The sequence below is a fragment of the Haemorhous mexicanus genome, chromosome 4, assembly GCF_027477595.1.
Source record: "Haemorhous mexicanus isolate bHaeMex1 chromosome 4, bHaeMex1.pri, whole genome shotgun sequence".
Taxonomy (NCBI): domain Eukaryota; kingdom Metazoa; phylum Chordata; class Aves; order Passeriformes; family Fringillidae; genus Haemorhous; species Haemorhous mexicanus.
Genome location: NC_082344.1, coordinates 29,578,832 through 29,604,152, shown reverse-complemented (window position 1 = coordinate 29,604,152; position 25,321 = coordinate 29,578,832). Strand labels below are relative to the sequence as shown.

Here is a 25,321-nt window from a genome sequence, read left to right as displayed (position 1 = left end):
TGTCTGGTTGTGTATATGTTGCCAAGACTCCATTTGAGTTACTTTAACAATTACTAATTTAAGTAATTTTTTTTAAAGAAAAACCCTTTCAAAATAGACCTTCAGGATAATGTGAGGATGTAATTTTTAATTTTTAATAGCATTTTGGAAACATTTCTAGAAATATTTTGACATGCTGAATATACTGTATTTCTGATATGAAGCTCACTCCTTTTTTCCTTTCATTTTTTTATAATTTGTTTGGATCTCCTTAGCTTCATGTTTCTCTCTTCCCTGGTATCTCTGCTTCTTACCTGCTTTTTGTGCCACTAGGAATAAGAAGCAGCTAAAGACTTTGTATGTGTTATTGAAACAAACTTCTATGACATATCTAAATGTAGTAGTTTAATAGCATTATTTCACTTGCAGGGTATGGGACAAAGTTAAGTGCTTTTCTGAAAACTTAAGAAACAAGGGGGAATAAAACACTTTTTTTTTTTTTTAAATGCTCCAACTTTCATGTGGAGAAAACACACATGGAGAAACTTCATGGTACTTGCTTTACTCTTCTCTTCCTGATCATCTGAAGACTTGGTATTTTTTTGACAGAATTAGCCAGATTTATCACTTCCCCACATATATTTTATATAAATAGTTCTTTGCAAAGCACTCAAGTTACCTTCAGGCAGTGTTAGTGAACAGCAGACATCTCTCTGCTAAGGAATAAAATTTTCAGATGTTATAAATAGCAGTGCCAACTTTTTCTCCCATGGAGCTACACCAAGTTTAAATTTTCATTTTTATGTGATTTATATTTTGCAGGACTAAAGCACAGTAGGGTTTTTTTGTCTTGTGACACTTCAGGAACCCACAGTCCCAAATTTAGAGCAACAAGCAAAGAGCATGTATGACAGTGCTGGTGTGTAAATGTGTACAGTCCAAATCAAAAAGTTATGGGGCTAGTGTTATTGTGAAAGGGAACTGAGGAATGCTTTCTGCATCTTGCTAACTTCCATACCCTACTGAGCATAGACCAGCACTTAGAGCCAAGTTCTGCCCTGTGATGTGCACACTTGGCTCCTGTCTCTGTCTAAGGCATGTACATCTGAGATCAATACTTGGTTTTTATTTCAAACAGACAAGTAAAGAATGAGTAATGCATACATGTTGCAAATTGAGCAAATGGCATAAGTAAAATTGCATATTTAATTTAGAAATACATTTTTTTTTTTCATTGGAGCATTTGATAGAACTCTGGCATTCTTGTCTTGCTTTTACTGTTTCAGTCCTGTGAGGAGAAATTTAATTTGTGGAGCTTTTGCTGCTTATGACTACATACCTGAGAAGTTAATAATAATTTAGAATCATATGTTAACAATGGTAAACAATCCTGATCTGTCTTCAGTTTTGCATTTGTCCAACCGAATTTTGTTTTTTAGGGGAAAGGTATCTTTAGGGGAAGGTATTTTTATTATTCCATTGCTTTTCTCTTTATTTTGAACTGTATATGCCATGCTGTTGCTGTGCATAAATATGTATATGTGTGCTCAGTGTCTTGCAGAGGCACAGCTGGGAAGCTTGCCTCTAGATTCTGAGGCTTTTACTTTCTCTCTTCTCCAAACAGTGCCTCACTAAGATGTACAAATTTTTTTACACATTTTCTAGTGGGACAGAAATAACCTCTTTAAACCAGCATGGGAACATTCAACCAGCTCATCAGGCTGGTCTCCTGCCCTGGCAAGGCAAGGTGTAAATCAGGATGGCTGCTGTTGCCTTGGCAGAGGGCTCAGACAGTAGGTAGAGTAGATGATTCTCCTTCAACAGGAATTTGTTTCCTTACAGAGAGCAAGCCAGGCTCAATGGAAGCACAAACTGAACTCAGTCCACAGGGGTTCAGCTGCACCATGCTGCTATGTAGTAGATATTTTTGCCCCTGACGAGTGAGAGGAATGATGAGGAGGACTCTGTCTAGTCAGAAGGCTAATAAATTGCTTTATTATACTATATTATTCTATATTATATTACACTATGGTACAAGCACTCCATTGCACTCCACTGCACTGAATCTTGTGGCTGTCAGCCGACAGTCCCGACACACACACGCCTGGATCCAATTGGTCAGTGAATCAAAACACTCACATCAGAGTCCAATTATCAGTTCTCTTCAGGTAAACAATCTTCCATGATGCGTTCCACTTGAGAACAAACACAGGAGCAGTAAATGAGATAAGAATTGTTTTTTCTTTCTCTGAAGTTCAGAGAATGTGAAACCCTTCTTCCCAGAAATATTCTTGTGCCTTGCTTTTCTTTGTGAAGAGAAATGTGGCTACGCTGCTAAAACCTCAGGAGTTACCAAAGCTGAATATTGTAGAGGATGTATGTTCCTGAGATTTACTGGCATTGCTGGCCTTGAAATGACAGCTGCTATACAGCATTATACTCCCAAGAGAAAAATGTAAAGTATCAAGAAAGTAGAAGGAATATGAGCAACTTTGCCTGCCTTTAATGTATGTTCTTTTTTCCCTCCCTTTTCCTCCACCCCTACCCTGTCAGCCACGAAGACTTTGATTTTATATCGGGGACCCGCATGCGCAGGCTGGCTCGGGAAGGACAGAACCCGCCGGAAGGCTTCATGGCTCCCAAGGCTTGGACTGTGCTGACAGAATACTACAAATCCTTGGAGAAGGCTTAGGCCTCTTATTAACTGCAGATCAACCTTTGACGCCTGATTTATTTACGAGAAGGGGACCACACAGTCACCATTCATGTTGCTTTGTTGTGGTGTCTGTCAGGAAGTTCTCTGAAAACAGACTCTTTCTTCCTAACTTAGCATCATTCTTTGCCTGCCCTTATGGGTTCTATTATGTCCTGGCACCTAACTAGCTGCTGGTTTTAATGTCTTCTCTTTTATTACAGTTAATATTCTTGCAGTAGGATTTTTAACTCCTGGATTTTTTTTTTTATAATTTACTGCCTCTGTCCTGAGTTCTGCAGCTGTTAAATAGATGCAGCTTTTTCCTATGTTATTTAATCTGCTGGGTAGTGTCTGGTTTTAGTAGTTTGTAGGAGAAAATGTAATAGTTAATCCTTTAACTATGGATAGATTATCTATTAATCAAAAAAGTAAAGAATGTTTCAAAATATCTGTTAAAGTGTCTTCATTTTTATCTCCTCATTATCATCTCCAGAAGCACTTACAATTTATTTCTGACTATATGTAATCAAAAAGCAGAAGGGTTTTTTTTATGTAGCATAATTAAAATTTTGCTTTCTTTGTTTAATTTTGGAGTTTATTGAGCTGTATGTTGATTCTCTTCTGCTGTGGACCTGTAAAGGTGGCCAAGTAATGAATAAAAGAAATTATCTAGTTTTCAGTTTCAATTGTTAACAAATTCACATGTTGTTTTTGTATATGCTTGCTGCCATAGGTCTCAGTAGGGTATATTTTACTTCATTTGATGTAACTTACTGGATTTTGATTCCAGATATACTTAATCATCCTACTACAGCTTTTTTAAAAGCATGATAGCCCAAACTTAATTTCATGTTTAATTATTGCAAGAAAAATAAAGAAAATCCTTAGATTTTGGCATTTCCTGTGGTAAAAATGCTTTGTTCAGATAGTGATTTTCTGTCTGTTTTTCAAGGTCTCCAAAGAGTAATCTTGTGAGTCAGCTTTGCTTGCTTTAAAGAAAAAGCACATGTTCTTTTAGGATTCTTCAGAAATCCAGAAGAAACATAAGAAATTAAAAGTAAAACACTTCTTAATGGGTAGAGTAACACTGACCTATTGTTGTCTTTTCAAGCATTTGCAGGTAATCAGTGGAACAGTCAAAACCACTCTTAGCTAGAAACTACCTCAATCCTTGTCACAGAAACGTACTTTTTTCTTGTTAAACAGTGTATATAGGAAGAACCAGCTCAAAATTGTTGATATGGAGAATGTTGATACTGGATGAAGCATGTGTTCATCTAGATTTTTTTTTTTTTTTAATGCCAGGAAGGTTGTGATGAGGGGATCTGTGTAATGAATTGGATGAATGCTACTTGCAGTCTTTGTTTGCTTGTAGCATTTAAGACAAATTCTTTGAGACTGACCTCCTCTTTTCTTCCTCTGTCTCTGAAGAGATGTAGAATATATTTTTTAGTGGAATCTTTGCTTTGATAGACAGTAAGGTGGAATTGGGAAAAATGAGAGGCTCGTTTATTAGCAAACCACAAGAATTCCTTGAGACTGTTTTAGTACTGTCAAGCTTATTTCTTCAGAACCACTGAACAGATTTTCTTCAAACTTGGCTTTCTTTTTTAGGTTGTATCAATATATAGGATGCATAAAATCTAGAAGAAAGAGTCCATTCATCCATGTGCAGCTGTTCACGCAAAACTTCAAGTCTAACCATGAAGGTGAACTAGAGTTGTCAGCTGCTAAAATGGGATTTGCTGTTGGAAGTTGCAGTTTGGACTGTTTACAGTCAGGTTTGATTCTTTTGCTAGCTGTGATGAAAGATAAAATTTTGATAGAATAACAAACACAGGTGAACGTCTACAGAAGTTTATGTTTTTAAAATGCTATATGGAACCTGGAAAATCAATGGGAGTGATGAACGTGAATTTGAATCATCCTGTGAAGTGAATTTAGATGCAGATTAACACAGTGATAACAAGCAGATCTCATTTTCTAGATGTAACCCATGTTGTTGTTATAGTGCCTCTGCAAAGCATTTCTTGGAGGGCTCTGTATTAGAGAAGCTCCAGTCTTTTGTGAACTTAAAGGCACAGCATTCCCAGCATAATGCTAATTTGGAACAGGAGCATCTGATCAATTTGTAGGCAGGACTTGCTCTACACAATAATATTTTCCTGTATTATATGAGTTTTCACTGTAGAGTTCAAATTTTTCCTCCTGTCTGCAGCTTCCTTATTTAAGGAAGCCATACATGAAAGGGCTATCCTACCAAAAATTACTCTTTTGCCAATGTCTCTCTTTAGCTCTTCCCTGCCTTCTCTCAGTGGATACCATTATCAGTTGACAAGTCCTGACATTCTGCTTTCAACAGTAGGTTCAGCTTCGTTAAGGGTGCTATGGCATTTGAGGTGCTTCTGAGACAGCAGCTGGGGTTCTCCAGAGGCAGCAGCAGGACTAATGAGGTGAGGGTTGTTGCACCAAACACAGAGCAGTGACCTCGGGACATGTCATCCAACAGAAATAATGTGATCCATGAATCACTGTGTGATCTCATATGAGGGTAGGACTACATTTGATAGGATTACATTTGATCAGTGTAAGCAGGACCTCATTTTGCAGCTGGAAAAATAAAAACCTACATTGTCTTGCTTCTTCATTTCCTAAAACAATTTTTTTTTTAACTGGAAAAATACTGCTATGTATGGGAATCATGTATCTAAGCAGTTGTATAGGTGTGTTACAAAGAGCAACAAAATCAAACTTCCAAGCATGTCATCTTTATAAAGGTCATTTAGCAGTCACAAAGAGTTTTACCCTGTTCATTAAGATGAGAAATGTCAAAAAGCATTCCCCCTGTCTTGTATTTTCTGCCTCTACATTTATTTTCCTTGTAAATGGTTCTTTACCTGCTACTGTTGTACAGGATATTTTATGGCAATTATCCTGTACTTTTTGTACAGTCTTGAGATGATTATTCTTTTCCAGAGGATCATTCTGATGTATTGGGCAAGTGATCTGTGAAAGTAGTAACACTCTTGATCGGTGTGGCTGATACAAACATAGTCAGCTTTTCAAATTACTAGATGAACAAGGTAGGTAGAGATTACCAAACCCTAAACCTTAAAATAAATGGTACAAAATTACTGCATCTCCTAGGTGAAGTAATTCCTGCAGTACCCATAAGCAACTAAAGAAAATAGAAACTTTTTCTAAAGGACCTCATGGCTGAGAATTCTTTTTTTTTTCCTTTCTGAATTCTTTTATGCCTTTTTTTGACTGACATGAATATTCAGGGTAACTTTTCACATAAGGATCTACAGGTTGTGATGTAAAATTAGTAAATCAATGCTGAGGATGCTGATTTCTGATTTTGTTCTTTCAGCAGGGAATCTGAGCACTAGCAATTCATTAGTGCATTAGAGATGCAAAATGGAGAATGCAGACTAGGTCCTAAGTTGGTTTTCAGATGCAGTTTGGAGCTAATCAAGCTTCTACATCTGGAATAATGCAGTAGAAAGCAGGAGGGGAAGGAAATGAGAGGCTGTCCTGGCACAGTGGTTGTGGAAATAGACAAGGCTATGACCTATGTAGTCAATACTGTAATTTGCCTGAATTTGACCCTCTCTTCATTTCATATTTCCCTAATTTTAAAAAGTTTCGTAAGTGGGTCATTCAAGCATTAAACCTCCTGTCTTTCCATGCTAGACAAAGAATAAAAGTCACCCTGAGCATCCTAAACAAATACATAATAAACTTGTAAAATATTATTTTTCCTTCCCAACATTTTAAAGGGCTCTAACCAGCATATTACAGCCTTTCCCTATGAAAGTTGACAGCCTCAATAAGTGTGTGTGTGTGTGTGTGTGTTACTTTCAACATTCCTTTTATCTCTACTCATGAACCTTAAAGTTATCATGCTAGGGATTGTAGGAACACAGAAAAAAACCTCTCATCTCTGCTTCCCTGTGAGTCAGAAGATCTGTTGCTTCATCTGTGGCACCATCTCCAAAATCAGAGAAAGGTAAAAACTAATCCTTCACTTAATATGGGAGAAATGATAAGGAGGAAAGAAGATAGAAGATAGAAACTGGATCTTCATCTAACTTTGCATGTATGTCTATAGGAATGAGATTTACTGTGGTAGAATGTTTGTAAGAAATACGTAGAGATGGTGTTCTACTCAAACCTGACATAGAATCCCTTCACTATCACCTGTAAAAAGCCAGGCACTTCAGCCTGAATGAGCTGGCCAAATTAAACACTGCAATGAAAGTAACTGACAGGTTAGAATAAGTATTTTGTTTGTCTTTTTGAATTGATCTTTGAAGCTTGCTTACCAAAATTCTTGATTTAAATGCTATTAAAAAGAAGAGTGACTCTGGATCCATTTTTTTTTTTCCCATGCTTGGGTTTTTACAGATGGAGCTGAGAAGCTAGACTGCAAAGGGGAAATTTAAATTTCCAATTTAATGGATATGAGAGTTCCTTGACAGCAGCTAAACAAGTGCCAGGTAAACATGTGATTTAAAGGATGACTGTGCAGAGGTTTCTGCTCATTTCTGTTTTTTTACCTTGAAGAAAGCCTGAGGGCTGGAATACCAGCGCCTCTTTTAAATTAGCTTTTTCATTCACAAAAAAAATTTTGATTATGAATATAGCTAGATTTTACTAGGCTTTTGAAGTGTCCATTGAAGGGGTTTCTTTGTTTCTCCTTCAAGCACTGTGTCTGTTCTTGTGGTATTAATTTTTTTTTTTACCTGTATCCCTTTTCATTATTTAGTCTTTATTAAAATCACTTTTTTCTTCTCTATGGAGGTTATATATGCTCATGAGCCAGAATCATGCATGCATTCAGTATTTCCAGAACTGTTTGCCCTAGAAACCTCATCTTGATATAATTTTGAAGTTGAAGGAGAAAGGTAACTACACTGAAAGCTAGAAAGCACAGCTTTAAAGCCACATCTGGAATTCTTAGACTGTTAGTGGCTCCAACTTTAGGCAGAGAGTACAGAGATTTTATATGCCATAAAACTCAAGTAGCCTTGGATCCAGTATAAGAGTAGTCACCCGACTGTCATGTTAAAATCCATCTACACAATGCTTTGAAGAGTGATACCTGTCTATGTATAAAATGAGGAAAAAATATCAGTTTCAGTATAAACTTTACTGGGCTGAAAATAGTGCCCAAATCTTGTTTTTATCCTCTGCAAGCAAAGCTGTTTTTTCTGTGGAGTCCTACATTCATCACTATAAATTTCATTATATGAGAGGAATGCAAATATTTTGGCCATATCCATTTATTTTCATCTCATAGCAGCAGTTATGGTGCATGTAAAAAAAAACCCTTTCAGTCTAAGCTGTGAGTTTTTATATTTTTCTGAGCACCTGCAGATCTCCAGGCTTTCTACCCAGATGACTTGTGCTTGAATTGTTATGGTCTAAATCAATTATTTTTGTAATGCTTGACAGTAAAGTTCATCGCAACAATTGTGATGAGACAGATGAGAGGCACCAGTATCCATGTGTTAATGTTCCCTGAACATTATTTTATTTGTTATAAAACATGACAGTTTTTTCAGGACAAGCCTACTCTTAACATGGAAACATTTCTTTGATTTCAACAGTGCTCCTTGGAGAATGAGAAATTATTTAGGCTTTGTTTTATTAATTTGATTTCATTGACAGTCTCTCAAAGACTTAAGTGGAAGCAGAAGAAACTCCTTTACCCTTCAAGATTGGGTTCAAATGGGCTGCCTGCTGTAAAATGGAAACTGTAGTTGATTAGTCAATGGAAGGTTATTTGCAGGACTGCTCATGTGTTATTGAGTTCTGCCTTGTTTATAGTTCATCTACGACCTGTGAAAAACAATATTTTAATGATTTGATTCAATTGTTTCCAGACAATGAAGACAATTATGAGGCAAGTTCATGTTTAACTTTCCACTAGGAAAAAGTTTAGTGTTATTGCTGCACCCTAGTTTAAATATAAACTGTCTGAAAGATAGAGTGTTGCAGTTATATGAGCAAAAATTTCCTATCGTATTATGTGACAGCAGAGCAATAAACATACCATCAGAGCCAACATCGTAAGTACAGTGCAAAATGGTAAGTATTATTGACACTTCTTCATTAGAGACAGTTATTTATAACCCCTTTGTTCCTCATTTCTTCAAGGAAAAATACTCCCTCTTCCTGAAAACAAAAAATGTGTATTCCTTACTTGGTAGTTAGAGACACTCAGAATAGCAGTGATTCTTCGTAGTTTTTCTGATTTGCTCTGAGTATTTTTAAATACATGGACACTTCTGAGCTCTACCATGAAATGGATTTGCAAAGAACATTTAAGTTTTAAAGTTTTTCTTAGTAATTATTCTTGGCTATTTTGCTGTTTGTAGTTGATCATTTTCCCTTCTGTACAAAGTTGTCTTCTAATCAATCTCATGTAGAGTTTGGTGAATTTTCATCAACTATCAAAATTACTCCTAACCCTTTGCTTTTTCATATTAGTCTTTGGTTCAGGGATTCATTCGTGTTGTGAGGATTTCTTGTCAAATACTTTATGGGCTGAAGAAAAGTGTATTTCAAGATAGTGATTTGGTGCTGGAGAATTCCAGGATAACCTTATTCAAGCACTGACAATAAAAACCCACGTCTTGTAACATGTGGTTTAACCCCAGCTGGCAACTAAGCCCCATGCAGCTGCTCACTCACTCCCCCCATGTCTGGATGGGGGAGAGATTCAGAAGGGTAAAAGTGAGAAAATTTGTGTGTTGAGGTAAAGACAGTTTAATAGCTCAAGCAAAAGCCACACACACAAGCAAAGAAAACAATGAATTCATTTACTGCTTCTTATGGACAGGCAGGTGTTCAGCTATTCCCAGGAAAGCAGGACTCCATCCTAATGGGTTCTTGGGAAGAAAACCATCATCACTGCAAGTGTAAGCCTCCCTCCTTTTTCTTCCCCCAGCTTTTTATGCCAAGCATGCTGCCATATGGTATGGGATATTCCTTGGGTCAGCTGGGGTCAGCTGTCCTGGCTGTGTCTGCTCACAGCGTTTTGTGCACCCCTAACCTCCCCACTGGTGGGGTGAGAGCAACCAGCACAACTTCAAAAGAATATTGTGCTTTTCCTATAATCACAGTTGAGGTTCAAATGCAAATTTAAAGCAGCATGTTCTACCTAAAACGTGCGCATTTTTAATGTGCTTGAAAAATTAAACATAGTTCTGATTTATGCAAGTGTCCCCCCTTGATAGGGGACCAATGTTTTCTCTCTCTTACTCAATTATTTGCATTGTCTTCAGTTTGAGAACTTGCTGAATGAGAATTGGCAAAGAACTGAAAATCCTGGTCAATCTAGACCAATCCTGCACTAGACAGTTTTAAACAAGCAAACAAATAAAAAATGGAATTTTTTCACCTGTGTGCAGTAATTGCTCATTTGAGATTTTCCCACATAACCATGTAAGTACTGAATGAAAATTCAGCCTCTCTATGCACTCTTGGTTTGATTATTATCCTACATGTCTGTGGACCTTGAAGTTAGTGCCAAGGAAGTAGGTTGACTTTCTGACTTTAAATCCAGAAGACATGTTTGATGTTCATCAGTGTGAATTGTATAAAGATCTGTCTGCCTGTAGAAAAAATTTATCTATTGAGAGCCTCCTGAGCTTCTCTCTTTCAGCCTGCAACAGAATGTTGGCCTACACAGAGCTTTTATTTTGACAGAAAAGGAGTAAGTAATTTTTTTTTTAAGAAATGTGACACAATTGGGTTTTCCAGAGAAACAGACTTATCTTAACAAGCCAAATAAAGACAAAAATGCAGCTTACAAAATGATCAGTACAAATTAAAGAAGGTCTGCCCACTAAAACCCAGAGTTTTGTGTATACTCCTGGGGAGACTACCACTAATGTCAAGAATTCCAGCACTGAAGATGATTATTTTGCAGTATGAATTTATTATGCATTTCATGATTCCTGTGGAATTTTCAATGTCTGCTCCATCTGTGCGTGCAGATTTAACGAAATGTCGAACATTCACAGATATTGTAGCAGCGTACATTCCCCTCTTGAATCCTTTTCTTCTTTCTCTCATAAGATACTATCATTGTTTCAGGCTGAAAATTTTCTCAGCTTGGATGTTCTGAGGGAAACATCACAGTTTAAAAGGGAACTCACGCAGTTTCGTCAGTCAGCTGTGCAAACTGAGAGAAAGAACTGGAGAATGTTCTGTGACAATGGAGTTTCTGATGTTAGTCAGGGTCAATATAAAAGGAACATACAGTCTCTGTTTTGTTTGCAGACTATTACAGATGGTTAGGGGGTTTTTGGTTGTTTAGTAAACATCAGTCAGCCTGTCCTCTTTTAATGGTAGTCTATGAGTCCTTTGGGGAAGTGCAGCTCACAAGTTTTAAACCATTGCTCTACAAGGACAGTTAATGAATTGTCATTAATTTTGTCTATGTAAAATTACAAAGTACAGATGCATTCAAAGAAACAAGAATAAAGAGAAAGAAAAGAAAATTATAAATTGAGTAGGCAGTGTTTGAGGGGTTAGTGTGTTTGTAAACAGGAACTGAACTCTGGGATTGGATCTCTTGTGCACTATCTACTGAATTGGAGCCAAAGCAAATACCACTATTTCTCTGGTAGAACATTCATCTAGAATAGTCTTCTCTACACAATATGTTGAGCCTTTTCTGTAAGAAGAAAATATAGAGTAATAATGTTCTTCTATTTGCCTTTCTCTTTAGAAAAGCAAGCGTTGTCCGCCATGTGGTTGTGTGTTAATCATGGCTGATTTGAGATTATTGGTCTTGGATCTAATGGCCTTGACCTTTCATACTTTGGCTTTACCTGGACTGTAGAGGCTCCAGGAGCTGATTATCTTTGGGCTCATCTGCTTCCTAACTGTGGCAGTGGCCGAGTCTCTCTCACAGCCAGAATTTTTGGGTTTCCTGAGCGTGCTTTTCAGTGAGCTTTGCTATTTTTATTATTTCTGGAGCATGTTTTTGTGGTCTGTGGTTTTGGGCATGTGGTTTTCTCCTCTCCTTCGTCATATATGTGGAGCTGAAAACAAGATACCATAGTATAAACCAAAATGTCCTAATATACCATCTATCTCTGCTTCTGCTGCTGTTTTTTATGTCACAGCTTCCAGTCAACAGCCTACTTGCTGAGAAACAGCAAATGCACACATTATCCAGCAGCAGCTGGATAGTACTGGTGTGCTACCAATGCTGTTTAAGTTACAAGAACAAAATACAGTGTCATAGGAGCTAGTGTAAAGAAAGGCATTTCCCTCCCAAACAAACCGAGGAAGCCTTTGTTTCTTCCCAAGAGCTGTGAAGGTTGGAACAGCTTTAGCTCCAGATATCCTGGGATATTTCCATATTTGGCAGAAACTGCTCTTTTGATGTGGCCACCTAGTAAAGAAGTTGCAATACTTGTGACTGCTCTAATTCCATTGCTTCTAGCTCTGGTTACAAAAGATTATATCTGTGGAACACCTAGTGGCAAGGCATGGGTGAAGCCTGCTGAAAGATCTTGTGCCAGATCTGGAAGCAGAACACTGCATTTATTTGTAGTTTTTTTATTCTTGCCGTTCCTTTTGTTGGTACAACAATGAGAGTGGTTTCCCCTCAAAAATGAGGAAACTCACTACCAGCTCAAGTGACATGGAAGCAGTTGAACTGAAGAAAGTGAGGAGCTCTGAATTACCCTTTTCTCTTAATGTCTCTAAATAATACATACTTCATCTTTTGACCTCATCTCTTCATTGTTCTATATTTTGTTCTCTCTAATACTTCTCTGATGAGCAACATAGATCAAAGAGATTAAACCTTGTATGCTACTAATCTAACATAAAGGCTGTGATTCCTCAGTATTTCAAGGTAAAATGAGAAATAATCATGGTAATGAGGAGAGCCTTTTTGTTTGCAGTATGACATAATTAAGCTGCATCTAGTAGTAATTAATTTGCAAAGTGTTCACAGAACTGTTCTAAGACCATCTGTGGTGCTGATGCACAACCAGAGGAATAGTCAAAAAGTCTTTGTTTTTTACAGGCTTCATTGGAAACAAAGAGCAAAAGAGAAGCCCTCTCTTTTCCAAGTAGAAACATGCCAATCCTGCAGTAAGTGCAGGGGATGGGAGAACATAAAAATTTCAAATCAATACAGACAAAATACTAAAGGAATTTAGTGTTTTCACTGATATTTGTCTTAGTCAGAGTTCTTTATTGCATAAAAGCTGAGATGATTGCATAAAAGCTGAAAGATTAAGCTTGCTTAAAGAACTGAGTATCACCATTTTTTGTTTTTAAACTGATTTTCAGTTATCCAAGAGCTACTACATTTGTTTTAATTAATAACACTTTTAAATTGTAGGAGGACAGAAAAGCGCATTTGTAAAGCGGTAAATTTCTTAATGCTTCAGATTTTTCCTTTGTCCCTGGTACCACGACTGTTTTCAACCCAGCCTGAAAACAGAACACTAAATCTGCACATTGATGGTTATTGCACATGAGCATGTCTCTGGGCTCTGTCAGAGCCTCTCTGAGGGCTGTTGACCTTGCACTAATTAGAAGGTGTCATTCCCAGTGGGCTAACAGCAGATCTGCCCTTAGTGCTCATGCTCTGGGATTAATTAATGGGTGAAGTGCAAAATGCTACATAGATTTGTGTGAAAACAGGCTACTATGGGAACAGCTGTTTAAGCATGTTCTTGCTTTGGGAGGCTTTCAAGCCACTTGGACTTTCTGTGGCAGCCAGTTCTGGCAGATGCCCTCTTATGTTCAGAGGTGAATCTTGTCCCTGGAAAAGTAATTCTGTAAGTGCAAAGAAAGTGCATTGTGGTTTCACTGCAGGAGTCAGTACTTGGTGTTTTCCTGACATTGCTGAACAAACCTTGCAGTCTTGTACATTAGACTGACTTAATTGGAGGATTAGAATATTGTTGAAAACTTAGTGGTTGATGAGGGATTTCTTTTTCCCTTTCTGTCTTAGTTAGTAAAATTGAACATTCTCTGTTTTTTCTATTTTGTAGAAGAATAAAAATCTCCTTGCAAAATTCTGCTGAATAAGCAGGACTGTATCAATCTTCCTCAAAATTAAATACCAGCCAGACCTGCTGTTCATATGTGACATGCTTATTTGCATTTGCTCTGATCTTTTGCCCAAATAAAAAAGCAGGAACTGAATAGGATTTAATTACAGGCTTATTTGAGCTTTGTTTCATGGAGACAGTCATGAAGTGTCATATTTATCAGAGTAGAACTTTTGAAACATGGTCCTTTTTACTCCCTCCATTTTAACTTCTGAATAAGGAGATATCTGATGTGTGCTTTTTTTGTGTTTTGTTTCATTTCCTTCTGACAGAAGCATACATTTAGTGTAATGAAATTAGGGTACTTCTGTCATAAAGAAAAGAGTGCATTAAATGAATATTTTTTTTCTCAAGCAAAAAAAATAAAAGCATTTTCATTTTTAGGGTATGTAATTTTATAGGGTTCTATTTCATCAGAGCATGAGGGGGATAATATTAGACTAGATTAATCTTTCTAAAGTTTGATAGGGCTTTTTATTGCTTCTCAGGAGAACTTGTCGAATCTGACTTCTGTCTGTTTTGGTTTATTGATTTCTCTGGATTTCTACTAAACCATAGTTATCACCCATGAACCAAACTATTTTACTTGTGGCTTAACCATTTCAATTAACATTAAAGCCAGACATAAAAATTCAGCCATTTTTAGAAGCAATTTATTTTTCAGACTAAGTTTGCATTAATTTTTTCATGTTGTGATGTTTTTCTCATTTATTAGAAAAGTGCACTAGATATGCACGTCAGTTTCCACTGGATAAGAGCAAGATGGTATGGTGAAATTATGTTACTAGATGAGTTTTATCCTAATTTATGCTCAAGAGGTGAGTTTGTTACTGATGCTTTTTGGCTTGAAGAATTAGTTCTGTAGAGTTCTAGTGCTAAGTGTTATTCAGAAGAAATCACATATTGAGAAATACAAGAGACCTTTTAAAATAAAGCTCTGCCTTTTTATAATTTTTTTTACATGGAGTGATAAGCAGCATTTTTTTTTTCTTCAATGTTGTTCCCATTCAAGGGATACCAAGGTATTTTTGTTTGTGTATCCATGTAAAGAGATAGAGGGGAGAGAGAGATTGGGCAACGAGAGAAAGTGTCTTAACCACAACATATGTTTCTCTGGAAATTCATCTGTTTTCTTCAGGGACAAAGCCACTTGATTATCCCTGTTGGGATTGCAGGCTAACACAGCTATGGAAGAATGAGCTGGATGCCATATTGCTTAATCAGCCAAGTGGCTGGTTAGTCTAGTTATTTTGTGCAGAGGACAGATGCCATATTCTCTGGCAGAAACAGTATGACATGAATTTTCAGATTCTGTCATTCTTTGCTAAAAGTCGGGAAAAAGATATTTGCTAGGCAACTAAGCTTGGACTATTGCAAACCAGTAGAATGAAAATCAGTGAAGGAAGGGCAAACAGTGTCTTTTCCAGGGTTGGAATGTTTCTTGGACACTAAGGGCTTATGTAGAATATTATTTTAAGCACTTTCAGGTTGCTCAATTCAGTTGTCAAAGTTTCCTTGACAGACCTCCTAGGCCTCTTAATATGGCCACTGCAGAGCAAAGCCAACATTTGATACATAAGGGAAAATTTTTAGAATTCAAGATAGCATTATCCCAGCTCAGAGAAGCACACTCAATGTGGGTTTGCAATAGTTTGTTTTAACTTCATGATGCATGTACAATGACACGGAGAGAATAGATAATACCAATGAGAAAAGCTTTCCCTGCTAAGCCAAAAGTAAAACTCTTTCACCACTATTAGGTTTTATTATTGTTCAGGATTTCATAAATGCTTCAAGCAGAGCTCTTACCACTTTTTCCTCTTCTACACAGAGTAGAAGAATCCTGGTTTGAATTAGCTTAGTATTCACTGAGAGTATGGTGAGGAAAATGCATACAGTTAACTTTCACTTAATCATTTGTTATAATTCAGTTTGGTGTCATTTAAAAGGGAGTAATTCTAGTCTATAACACAGAGGAGTTCTGCAGGAATTTATCTACTGAAAGGGGCTGCCCAGGGAAGTGGTGGAGTCACCATTCCTGGAAGTGTTTGATAAACAGCTGGACATAGCACTTAGTCCTATGGTTTAGTTGACATGGTGGTGTTCAGTCAAAAATTGGACTCGATGATCTTGGATGTTTTTTCCAACCTTAATGATCTGATGATTCTGTAATTGACTTTTTGAGTAGGTATAACTTTGTCTCACATTTAGAAATGGAAAATCTTGAAGACATTATGTCCCAGATGATACAAGTGTTTTCTTAGTGTCTGTTTTTTTAATTAAGTTGCAGCACAAATGAATACTCAAGACTTCATAAGGCTGGAATGTCCCTTCCTCCTATGCTAGAGATTATGTTGGGTTTATTTACAAGAAATATTTTATGCCTGGAGGCAATAGTAAAGGAGGAAATAGGAGACTGGTATGAAAGAAAACTCATGCATATCTCCACTTATGCATGCAAAAAAATCCTGATCTATTGTTATGTAATATAAATGTCATGAATTGAAAATAATCTATTGCCAGAAATGGAAGATCATAATGGAAAGAAAAGTCATGTTCAATAGTCTATAACCTTTTGAAAAAGAAATCAATATAGTTTCCAGGAATTATTTTATCTTAAGATCCCATTAGTACCTCTGAATAAACCCATCCATGACTTTTTTCATCACCTTTTCTTGTTACTCTTCTGTCAGTCATATTTGCTTCTCTAGTTTGATCTTCTTTTATTTTGTTCTGATGTGCAGCTAGGATTCTGTGTTCAGGACTATTGTGGTTAAGAGGTACAAAGCTTGTTATTTTGTGCAAACTTATTATGAGCTGAAGTAAAGCATTCTGCACTTGATTATGTGCTAGCATGTAGTATCCTTGACTCTATTTAACACTCTAGATTATTAGAACCTGTGCTTTGAATACATGATTTTTGCAACTATCTCATCTATTTTAATTTTTTATCTGTGTGTTAAACTTTGGTATTAGATAATCTCAGAGTGAACCTCATTTGTTTAGCAATGGTGGCAACAGAACTTTTGCAATGGTAAAACCTACCCCTGGACAGAAGTTTCTGCTCACCACTTGAGCAGAAAAAACACACTGATGGAAGCTGGAGTTGCTCTTCTGACTTCATGGGAGCATTACAAAGAGGCACTTGTGGATTTGGCTCAGAAACTAGTAGTGATGTGAGTCCTTGAAGGTTCAAGTGGAGAACAGGCCTTTTAGTCTGGCCTTTGCACAAGAGATTCATACACTTTGGGTATATGGATTATCCTACATGAAAGGTCTTCATCAGTTTTTGCCATATGGTTAAAACATATATACATATTTTTGCTGTTACATCCAGGCACTGTGAGGCAGCTGGTATTAATGAATAAAAATAGCCAGCAAAATCCTGGCATGTGGTTGCTAGAAGGAACAATTTATAGCCAAGGGTCTTTTAGATTACTAGAAAGGAGAAAAAAGGAACAACCCCAAAACACATGACCTTTGAAAGTATGTATGAACTCGAAGTTTCATCTGCATTTTGGGCACCTGTATTGCTCAAGGCAGCAGAATATGGAACTGATTATAAGATATTAATTCTATCTATTGCTAAAAATTATAGGGAAGGCAATTGAGGAGTGTGGTGTTTTGGGTTTCTTTTATAAACACCATTGCTCTAGTTTGTCTTTTAGCTGATATTAGTATCAAGACATTTGTAGCTTCATGAAGAGTTTGGGAGAGAGAAGTTTCTCAGAATAAATGAGACATAACTTACAAGGTGAGCCTTGGAAGGTGCTCTTACTGTAATGCAAAACTTTGAGTTCTAGTAATTTATTTCATAACCCTGGTTTAGATTTTTGCCTTCTAAAAAATAAAGCTGACCTTCCTTCTCCACAGAGCAATGACAAAATGCAAGATTCTTATGTTTCAGAAAATGACTCTTCAGAAGTCTTTAGCATTTCCTAATTGATAGTTACCAAGGACAGTGAGGCTCATCTTATGGCTTTATGTTGGAATTTTTTTTGGTCTATTTGGTTTTTTGGCCTCATAAGCACTGTGGTTCAAATAAAGGGATGGTCAATATAGCATGCAAATGCTGTAGAATGTGATCACTAAAAGCTATTATTGTGTTGTAGAGAAAAATATGTGTGACTGTATTGGCTGCTTCAATTCTCAACTTCTATAAACAGGCACCAGGAGCAGTGTTAGGATGGGGGGTGGGATTCTGGTGTTCCACAGAACCATGAAGACTGGCATTAGATTCTATCATGGGTTAGCAAAGGAGAGAAAAATTTAAAAAAAATCAAAATAAGATCAAAATAAATTTAAAACTGGCAAACATGACATGGAAGTACATTTTAAATGCTCTGTAATTCATTCAATTAATTCAAAAAGAAACTGAGTTATGCCCAAATTATGTTAAAGTTGTGAAGGAACAGAGATCCTGATCTAGAGAGAAACACAGCACCAGCATGCTGTGTTGGTCAAAGAAATTAAAATGCATTTTTGTAATTAGCATGATTATGAGTTAAAATAGATTACTTAGAGATGTGATGGTTTCTTTTTCTTTTGTTTCATAAGAAGGCCACAAGCCTTTGAAAGGTGCTTTAGACAAAACAAGGACTGATGTAGGAGAATCCAGGAGAAATACTGTAGGTATGAAGAGGAGCTATACAATGGCATTGAGCTGATCCACAGGAAGGACTCTGCAGAAAATATTCATCTCTACTAAAATTTGTCCTGAATGAGAAGTTCCCAGATTGCATTTGTTACTCTGACTGCAGGGACAAAGGAACAAGACTTGCAGCAACATTGAGATGTGACCAAATTTTTCTTCCCTATAAGGCTGAGGGGAGCATAAGCAGGATACTGATGTAAAAAGTGGAACAACTTATTTCCTGATTATGCATCTATGAACTCCAGAAAAGCCAACAGGGCTAAGTGCCTGGTGGTTTTGTGGCTTCATTACAGAAAAACTCTTGGAATATGGAAGTCATAAACAGCAGGCAGGCAGACTGTTCTAGTGAGAACTAATTTCATGGTTAAAACTGCTAAACTGTGTTTTAGCCCTTTTTTGTTCAAAAGATATGGTTGCTTACCATTGTTAAGTTTAAATTTTTGCTACCCACCATTGTTGGTAATGGCTTGTTAGATGTTTGAAAATGTGCTTATTATTAAACAGTAATATCCGTTCTGCACTTCTGGTTGGCAAGTGTGAAATGCATGTGTGTGGATGGTTCTAATACACTGCTTTGGCTTTGTGTTTGAAAGCTATCACCTGCACTTTTTGCTTTTTTCCTGTGACTACTCTCAGCAACCATTTGCTGTGAATATCAGAGAAACAAGAGAACCTAGGAGAGGCACGCTTTGATTTTTCAGCAAGAAATATATGAAGATGGAAGGTAACTCTAGGTTGGATGTTTACCTAATCCTAACAGAAAATGTAATTGCAAATTAAAAAAGAAAAAAAAAAACCACACAAAAAACCTTTAGGAAAATTAGTGTTTCTTGTAACAAAGTATGAATACAAGCCTTGACCAAAAAATTCAAGGTTGACTCTTGGTTCACTGTAGTTTGCAAAGTTGGAAATAAATGTCTGTGGTAGTGAGGTACTTTAAAACCTCTTAGAACAAGTGTTTGTATATAGAATTTTAGTGTTTTTACCCAGCAAATGTCAATTCCAAAGCTCCCACATGTGAGGCATTTCTAATTTTACCCAGCTGAAATTTATCATGGTGGCTGCCAGTCCTGAGTGCTGTGTTGTTTTGTTGCTTGGAGAGGGTTATAACTCTTCATTTTTGGAAAATCCTTGCTCATAAACTGCAAGTGATTCTCCACTGTGGCTGAAAAAAAAAATAAAAATCCTTGAATGTTTTATATCAAGTAGTGTCCTCTTAACATACTGTTCTTACTAATGGTTTTCTGTGGAACTGCTGCTTGACAAGTTCTGGTGTACAGAGCGTTTTCAAAAGGAAAGGGCTGATTCACTCCCAGAGGTCAGTGGTGCAAACTCACAGACTGGGAGCAGAGTGATTTTATCACAGAGAGAACAAGCTGGCCCCTGGAAATTGTGTGTGTGTGCAAGTTCTTACCTCTACTGCCTTGTGGTAAGTTACTTCTCTTTCAGAAGGAATAAGCCAGGTGTGCACATCCAGGGGTCTTTTGGAATTGTAGAGTTGCTATAGCCACACACTCCAGCCCCCACCTAGGGCACTGTTATCTGGTGGTAGGAAAATGAGTAGAAAGTAAACATTTATATAAAAATCCGGGTATTTATGTGCTCTGTTATAGATTAGTAAAAAAGTAACTCCTGTCCTTGCCATGGTCAGAATACCTTTCCTGATTGATGAAACCAAAAGATTTTTTTTTTTTTTTGCATTGAAAACATTGTTTACAAGGAACTGAAGCATTTCCATGGCTAGCCTAACACTGTAATTTGAATGAATTCCCAATTGCAGCCATTTATCAAAATCCTGAGGATTCTGAAGAATGGATTTTGATGTCCCCATTAGACAGTTGTCTCACACACAAATTGGTACCAACCCTAGTGTATAGAATACTATGGATGTTTAAATGTGCTGTTAATTCTGAAAAAGTAACTTAATATGGAGTCTTAGGATACATATAAAATGTCTAAAATACATAAAAGAAGAAAAATCTATGTAAAATCCAGGTAAACTATCGCATACTTTTGATGTGCAAGAACTTACAGTACGTCTTCTCTGTGCTCTGTGTATTGGGGAGTCCCTTCAGATGCATGGATTGTCATACCTATTGATGCCTTTAAATTGACTGAAATGAAAATAACTTCTTAAAATCTTATGGTCCAAAGTGTGCTGTTACTGCATTCCATTATTGAGGGTGATAAGAATCTCAGAGATCTCAGGGGCTGTTTTATTGCTGGTGTACATTGCACAGGCCTGCTGAAATGATCACTGTGCTTTAGAGTGAAATGGGAAGCAGTCTGCTTCCAGACCTTACAGCCTTTAAGTATCACACAAGAAGAAAACATGGCAAGATAAGAAAATGCATTGGTAATAATCCTGTGATGAAAAACAAATGCAGAGTACATTTCTGCTTTATAAACTTCTTGAATTCCTCTATTTTCTTTCCATGCCTGAAAGAAACCTGTACTGTTGTTTACCCTCAGAACAAGGCCTGAGGTGGTGATTTGATTAATTTTAATAAGCAGTGCTAGGTACAGTTGTGGGAGGAGGTGGAAGGTTCATATGAATGCCAGCTGGCTCCATTAGTTTTACTACAAGTATCATAGTTTTTTATGCTAGTTAACTCTGGGAAGACTTATTTATCTATGACATGAAAAACTGAATATGTGAACACAGGAATGTAAATGTTCAACATGTAAGATGAAAATGTTTAAAAATACATTGAAAATATTGCTTACATATTTTAATAAATAATAGATACTTTTTTTTTTTAATGTATGATGAGGATAGCATAATATTTTCCCCAGAAGGCCTTTCTGTCAAAAGAATATCTTTATAAATTCCTCCTGTGTCTTCGTATTATGTAAGCTAAAATTCCCTTGGCAATAATAACTATTGGTTAGTTGACCTTTCAAGTCAACATTTTAAGTAGTTTTGTTTCAGCCCAAAGTTATTTGTAAATGAAACAAATGACATTATTGCCCTTATTTATTACTCACATTGAATCAATCCAACTTTCCATAGAAATATGATTATTAAGACATGATATTGAACTGAAAGTAAAGATATCTGATTCATTACTCATCGTGCAAGTTTATGGTAGAATAGCCCAAATAACACATGCAGGAGTGCTGTTATTGTAGTTTTTGTATTCTAAGGGCATTTTTAAGACTATTTGAATCTTTGCCCAGTCAGGTTTCCTCAATTTCAGACCAGATACAGCTTTTCAGGAAGAGGACTGAGAGAATTCTAAGACCCTGCTAAAGAAAAGCAGTAGGATCTTCCCCAAGGGTGCCTACCTAAAATGATGATTTTGTTGTTGTTGTTGATGTTGTTTTAAGGTTAAGTGACAGCTATTCCAAAAAAGGACCTGAGATTCCTAGGAAACATGAAGGAGGACATGAAGCAAGTGTGGCCATGCACTGGAACGAGCCCTTGGGAGGGCCACCAGTATCATTAGGGATCTGTAGCACATGAAGCACAAGAGTAGAGAGCAGGCTTTGTTCAGCCTTTGGGAGGGCTAAAGGGAGATCTTTAGCTACCTGATGGGAAGGTTTAGAGAAGACAAACAGGTACATAGCAAGAACTGAGAGGCAGCAAGACACAGGCGGCAGCAAATGAAGTTGTTAGGTATTAGCAAAAATCATATTCCCAGCAAGGGGTAGTCAAATATTTAAACTTGTTGCTCAGAGAGGAGGTGAAATATCCTAATATCCTTGGGGATATTAGAAATTCCCTTGGACAGGGTTCTGAGTAACCTGCTATGAGCAGGGAATCAGATGAACTTCAGAGATTCTTTCTGGATTACTCTATGAACCCTGGGGGAGAAAAGGGAAGAACAAAAGGGTTTATTTAAAAAAAAAAAAAAATCTTATGACTGATGTGAATTGTGTGTTGCAGTGTTAAAACTGACCCAAGGAAGAAAATCTGGACATTTTGAGAGATATGTCTTGGAAAAAAAATCCAGATGAACTCTCCCCCATCCTATAATTCAAGAGTTATTTATCTTTGTACTTCTTCACCTTCCTCAGCTGTAGGGAACATCTGTTCAATGGGAGTTACCATCTCTTCATTAATTTATATCTGCAGATGGGAAAAAAAGGGAAAAAAGATAAGAAAAAATGAACTTCAGGAAAAACCTAGGAAAAATAACATTTTCTTGATTGTTTTCTCATTGTAGCCTTTCTCACACTTAAGGAAGCTATCCTTGAAAACTGTAAGAAAACACTTTGTCACCAAAGATTGCCTTAGACCTCCTATGATTGCCATTAAAAGGAATCACATGCATTTAATACCAAGGCAGGGTGTTACTAAAATAAAATTTTAAAAATCCCCAACTAATAAAAATAAAAATAGACTAAAAAACTTTTTAAGTAAGTGCAAGATGATTGGTAAGATGAGGCATGACAGGTTTAAAGATTCCCCCTGCTCCCACTCCCTCTTAGTTCTTCTGTCTGTGCTGTTTTTACAGGCTTGTCCCTACCATTGTCAATTCAGTGCCTCTGTCCCTTATATGAAGCAACTCTTTGGCCTGTTGCATCTTGTAATCCCTCTGGCCTTCTTCCACTAATCCTGCCTTGTGTCTGCCAAGCACGGTCTTTTACACCCCTCTTCAAGCTGCCCACCTAATTTCTTAGAGGAACAATGAAATGTAGAAAAAAGAAAAGAAAATAATGATCTTGTCAGTCTCAAAAGGTTTAGGCACAAATTCAGTTTCTCTTGTTATGAGCTTCTTCTGTAAAGATCTTGCAAGAGGGCATGGTATGGTTCCCATGGAGAAGGAGAAGAGATATTAAACTACCATCTTGATCTGTGGGCAGAAGAAGGAGCTTAGATTTGAGGAAGATTTACTTATGTTGTTGGACAACAGAGTTTCTAGATTCTTGAACTTGTAAGTCAAGATGGAATGAATATTTTGCTGCTTCTTTTCTACTATAAGCTCACTGTACTCGAGAGATAACTCCTTTCACCTGTATTCTTATTTTTCCAGGAAAGGGAACATCAAATGTGTTTTGTACCAGGGCTCAACTGTGTTGAACAACTGTATGCTTATTGTTTTATTATTTCATTTTTCTCTTGGCCTTTTTTTATGATTCTATTGTTCCCTTATGTGTTCATTGTAAATAAGTACCTACCAACTTTCCTTGCAGCAGTCAGAAGCCACTAATGAGCTGTTACATAGCAGCTGTGTCAGATTACTGCCAGTTTCCAACCAAATCCTCTGCCCTTCTTGCATCAAAGCAGCACTGGAGATTTTTGACAGACAATGAACTCAAGGGTTGCTAAAGCACTCAGTACCACACAGATTCAGCTTTATGATTATATCCAAGATGGGCCTTTGCTAATATGCCTTCAAAATGTCAATTATAGACACATCCATTTCACAAAACAGCCAAAAGCTTAGGTCTTGTGCAGGTTCATGCTATAGAACAATAGGTAAAATCAGAATGATCACATCCAGCATGACTCTGCCAGATTAGGATGTGCTTTTCTTTTCCACTTCTGTCTGATGCTTTGAATGCCATAAATGGTCTCCTTGTTGAGCTGTCTTTGCCCGACTGCTGTCATGCCTGCACTCTTTTCACTGCCACTTTCTTCTTCTCATCCCACAGACAGCTGAGAAAGTTGCATGCCAGAAGCTCAGTGGGAGCTGGAAAGAGCATTAAAGTGTCCTTCTGGCTTTATTTCAACATCTTTGCCAGATCCTGATGTTGGGTGGAACCCGGGAAGTAGTCACATAAAAAAGCAATTAAGAAAATACCATCAATACTACTAATTTGGTTTTTAACAAACTTGAGACTGTCTTAAAACTTGGAGTAACCTTCTACAGTGTTTATTTGCTTGGTGTGGTTACTCATTGATAATGAGTGTAATTTTTTTTATTTTTGACATAGGAAATATGAAATCTGGAACTGAATTATTGTACTTTTTAATGCTTGATGTCTTCTGGATCAGATGCATTAGTTAAAAAACAAATTAACAGCTCACACCCACCCCTTCAACCTCCACCCCCCCAACTAAATTGAAGTCCCAAAACAAAAGTCGACCAAACATTTTAACTGCTGCAAGGGGAGGGGGGAAACTGCATCTGTGTCTTAGCACTCGTGCTTCTTGTCTTAGTGGTTTTTGTACACTGCTCTTATTCTAAATATAGTAAATTCACCCTCCAAAAGAAGGCCTCCTTTATGGTTGAGAGCTAGACCATGTCTTGGAAGAATGGTGGTGCTGCTGGTGCACCTGCACCATTGGCTTGCTGCCTCCTTCCCGTGCAATCTGGAGCAGGGGGCTGGACCTGATGTTCAGAGGTGTCCAGCTGAGTGGGTCACAGCTTTTCCACAGCCTGGAGATCTCATGCTTCTCTATCCTACCCCAGCTATTGCTTCTGCCTTTTTGGTGAATCCACCCCTTCATAGGCTTCTAGCTCCTTCTAGTTTCATTGTTCCTAGCCTTGCATTATTTGCCTGTTGATCTTTTCTCTAGAAGGAATCTTTTCATCTCTATTTAAATGTTAAGTTTTATTGTAAACCCAACACCACTTTCCTGTAGCTGTTAGTGAATGGTATAATACAAATAATCATGTCTTTATGGAGTTGAATTAAAAGACATCTCTGTCAAAACTGATGCAGAGAATAAATGACTACACTATTTCTGACTCCTCAATGGATAATTTTTACCTTTTCTAGACTATTTAATTATATTTCCAAGTGTGAAGTAGTGTTGAATATCATATCAGTACCTATTCTTCACTGACTCATGTTGGAATATGGCCTCATATTTAAGCAGAGAAAATCATAAACAACATTATGGAAATTCAGAGCCGTCTCCAAAAGTGTCACTGTATAACAATGCAGTGTGGATGGCCAGTGAAAAACCAAAACCCTGCCATGCAAACACATTTAAGAGTG

General features: G+C 37.1%; 1 protein-coding gene across 1 annotated transcript in view; it reads left to right on the top strand.

The window, feature by feature from the left end:
• Positions 1 to 3,571, top strand: part of PAPSS1 (3'-phosphoadenosine 5'-phosphosulfate synthase 1) — a 40,384-nt gene extending 36,813 nt beyond the window's left edge. The window contains exon 12 of the mRNA XM_059844231.1: positions 2,533 to 3,571. Coding sequence (XP_059700214.1) covers positions 2,533 to 2,671 — 139 coding nt within the window. The 3' untranslated portion in view covers positions 2,672 to 3,571. The remainder of the gene's footprint in view (positions 1 to 2,532) is intronic.
• The last annotated feature ends 21,750 nt before the right edge of the window (positions 3,572 to 25,321 follow it).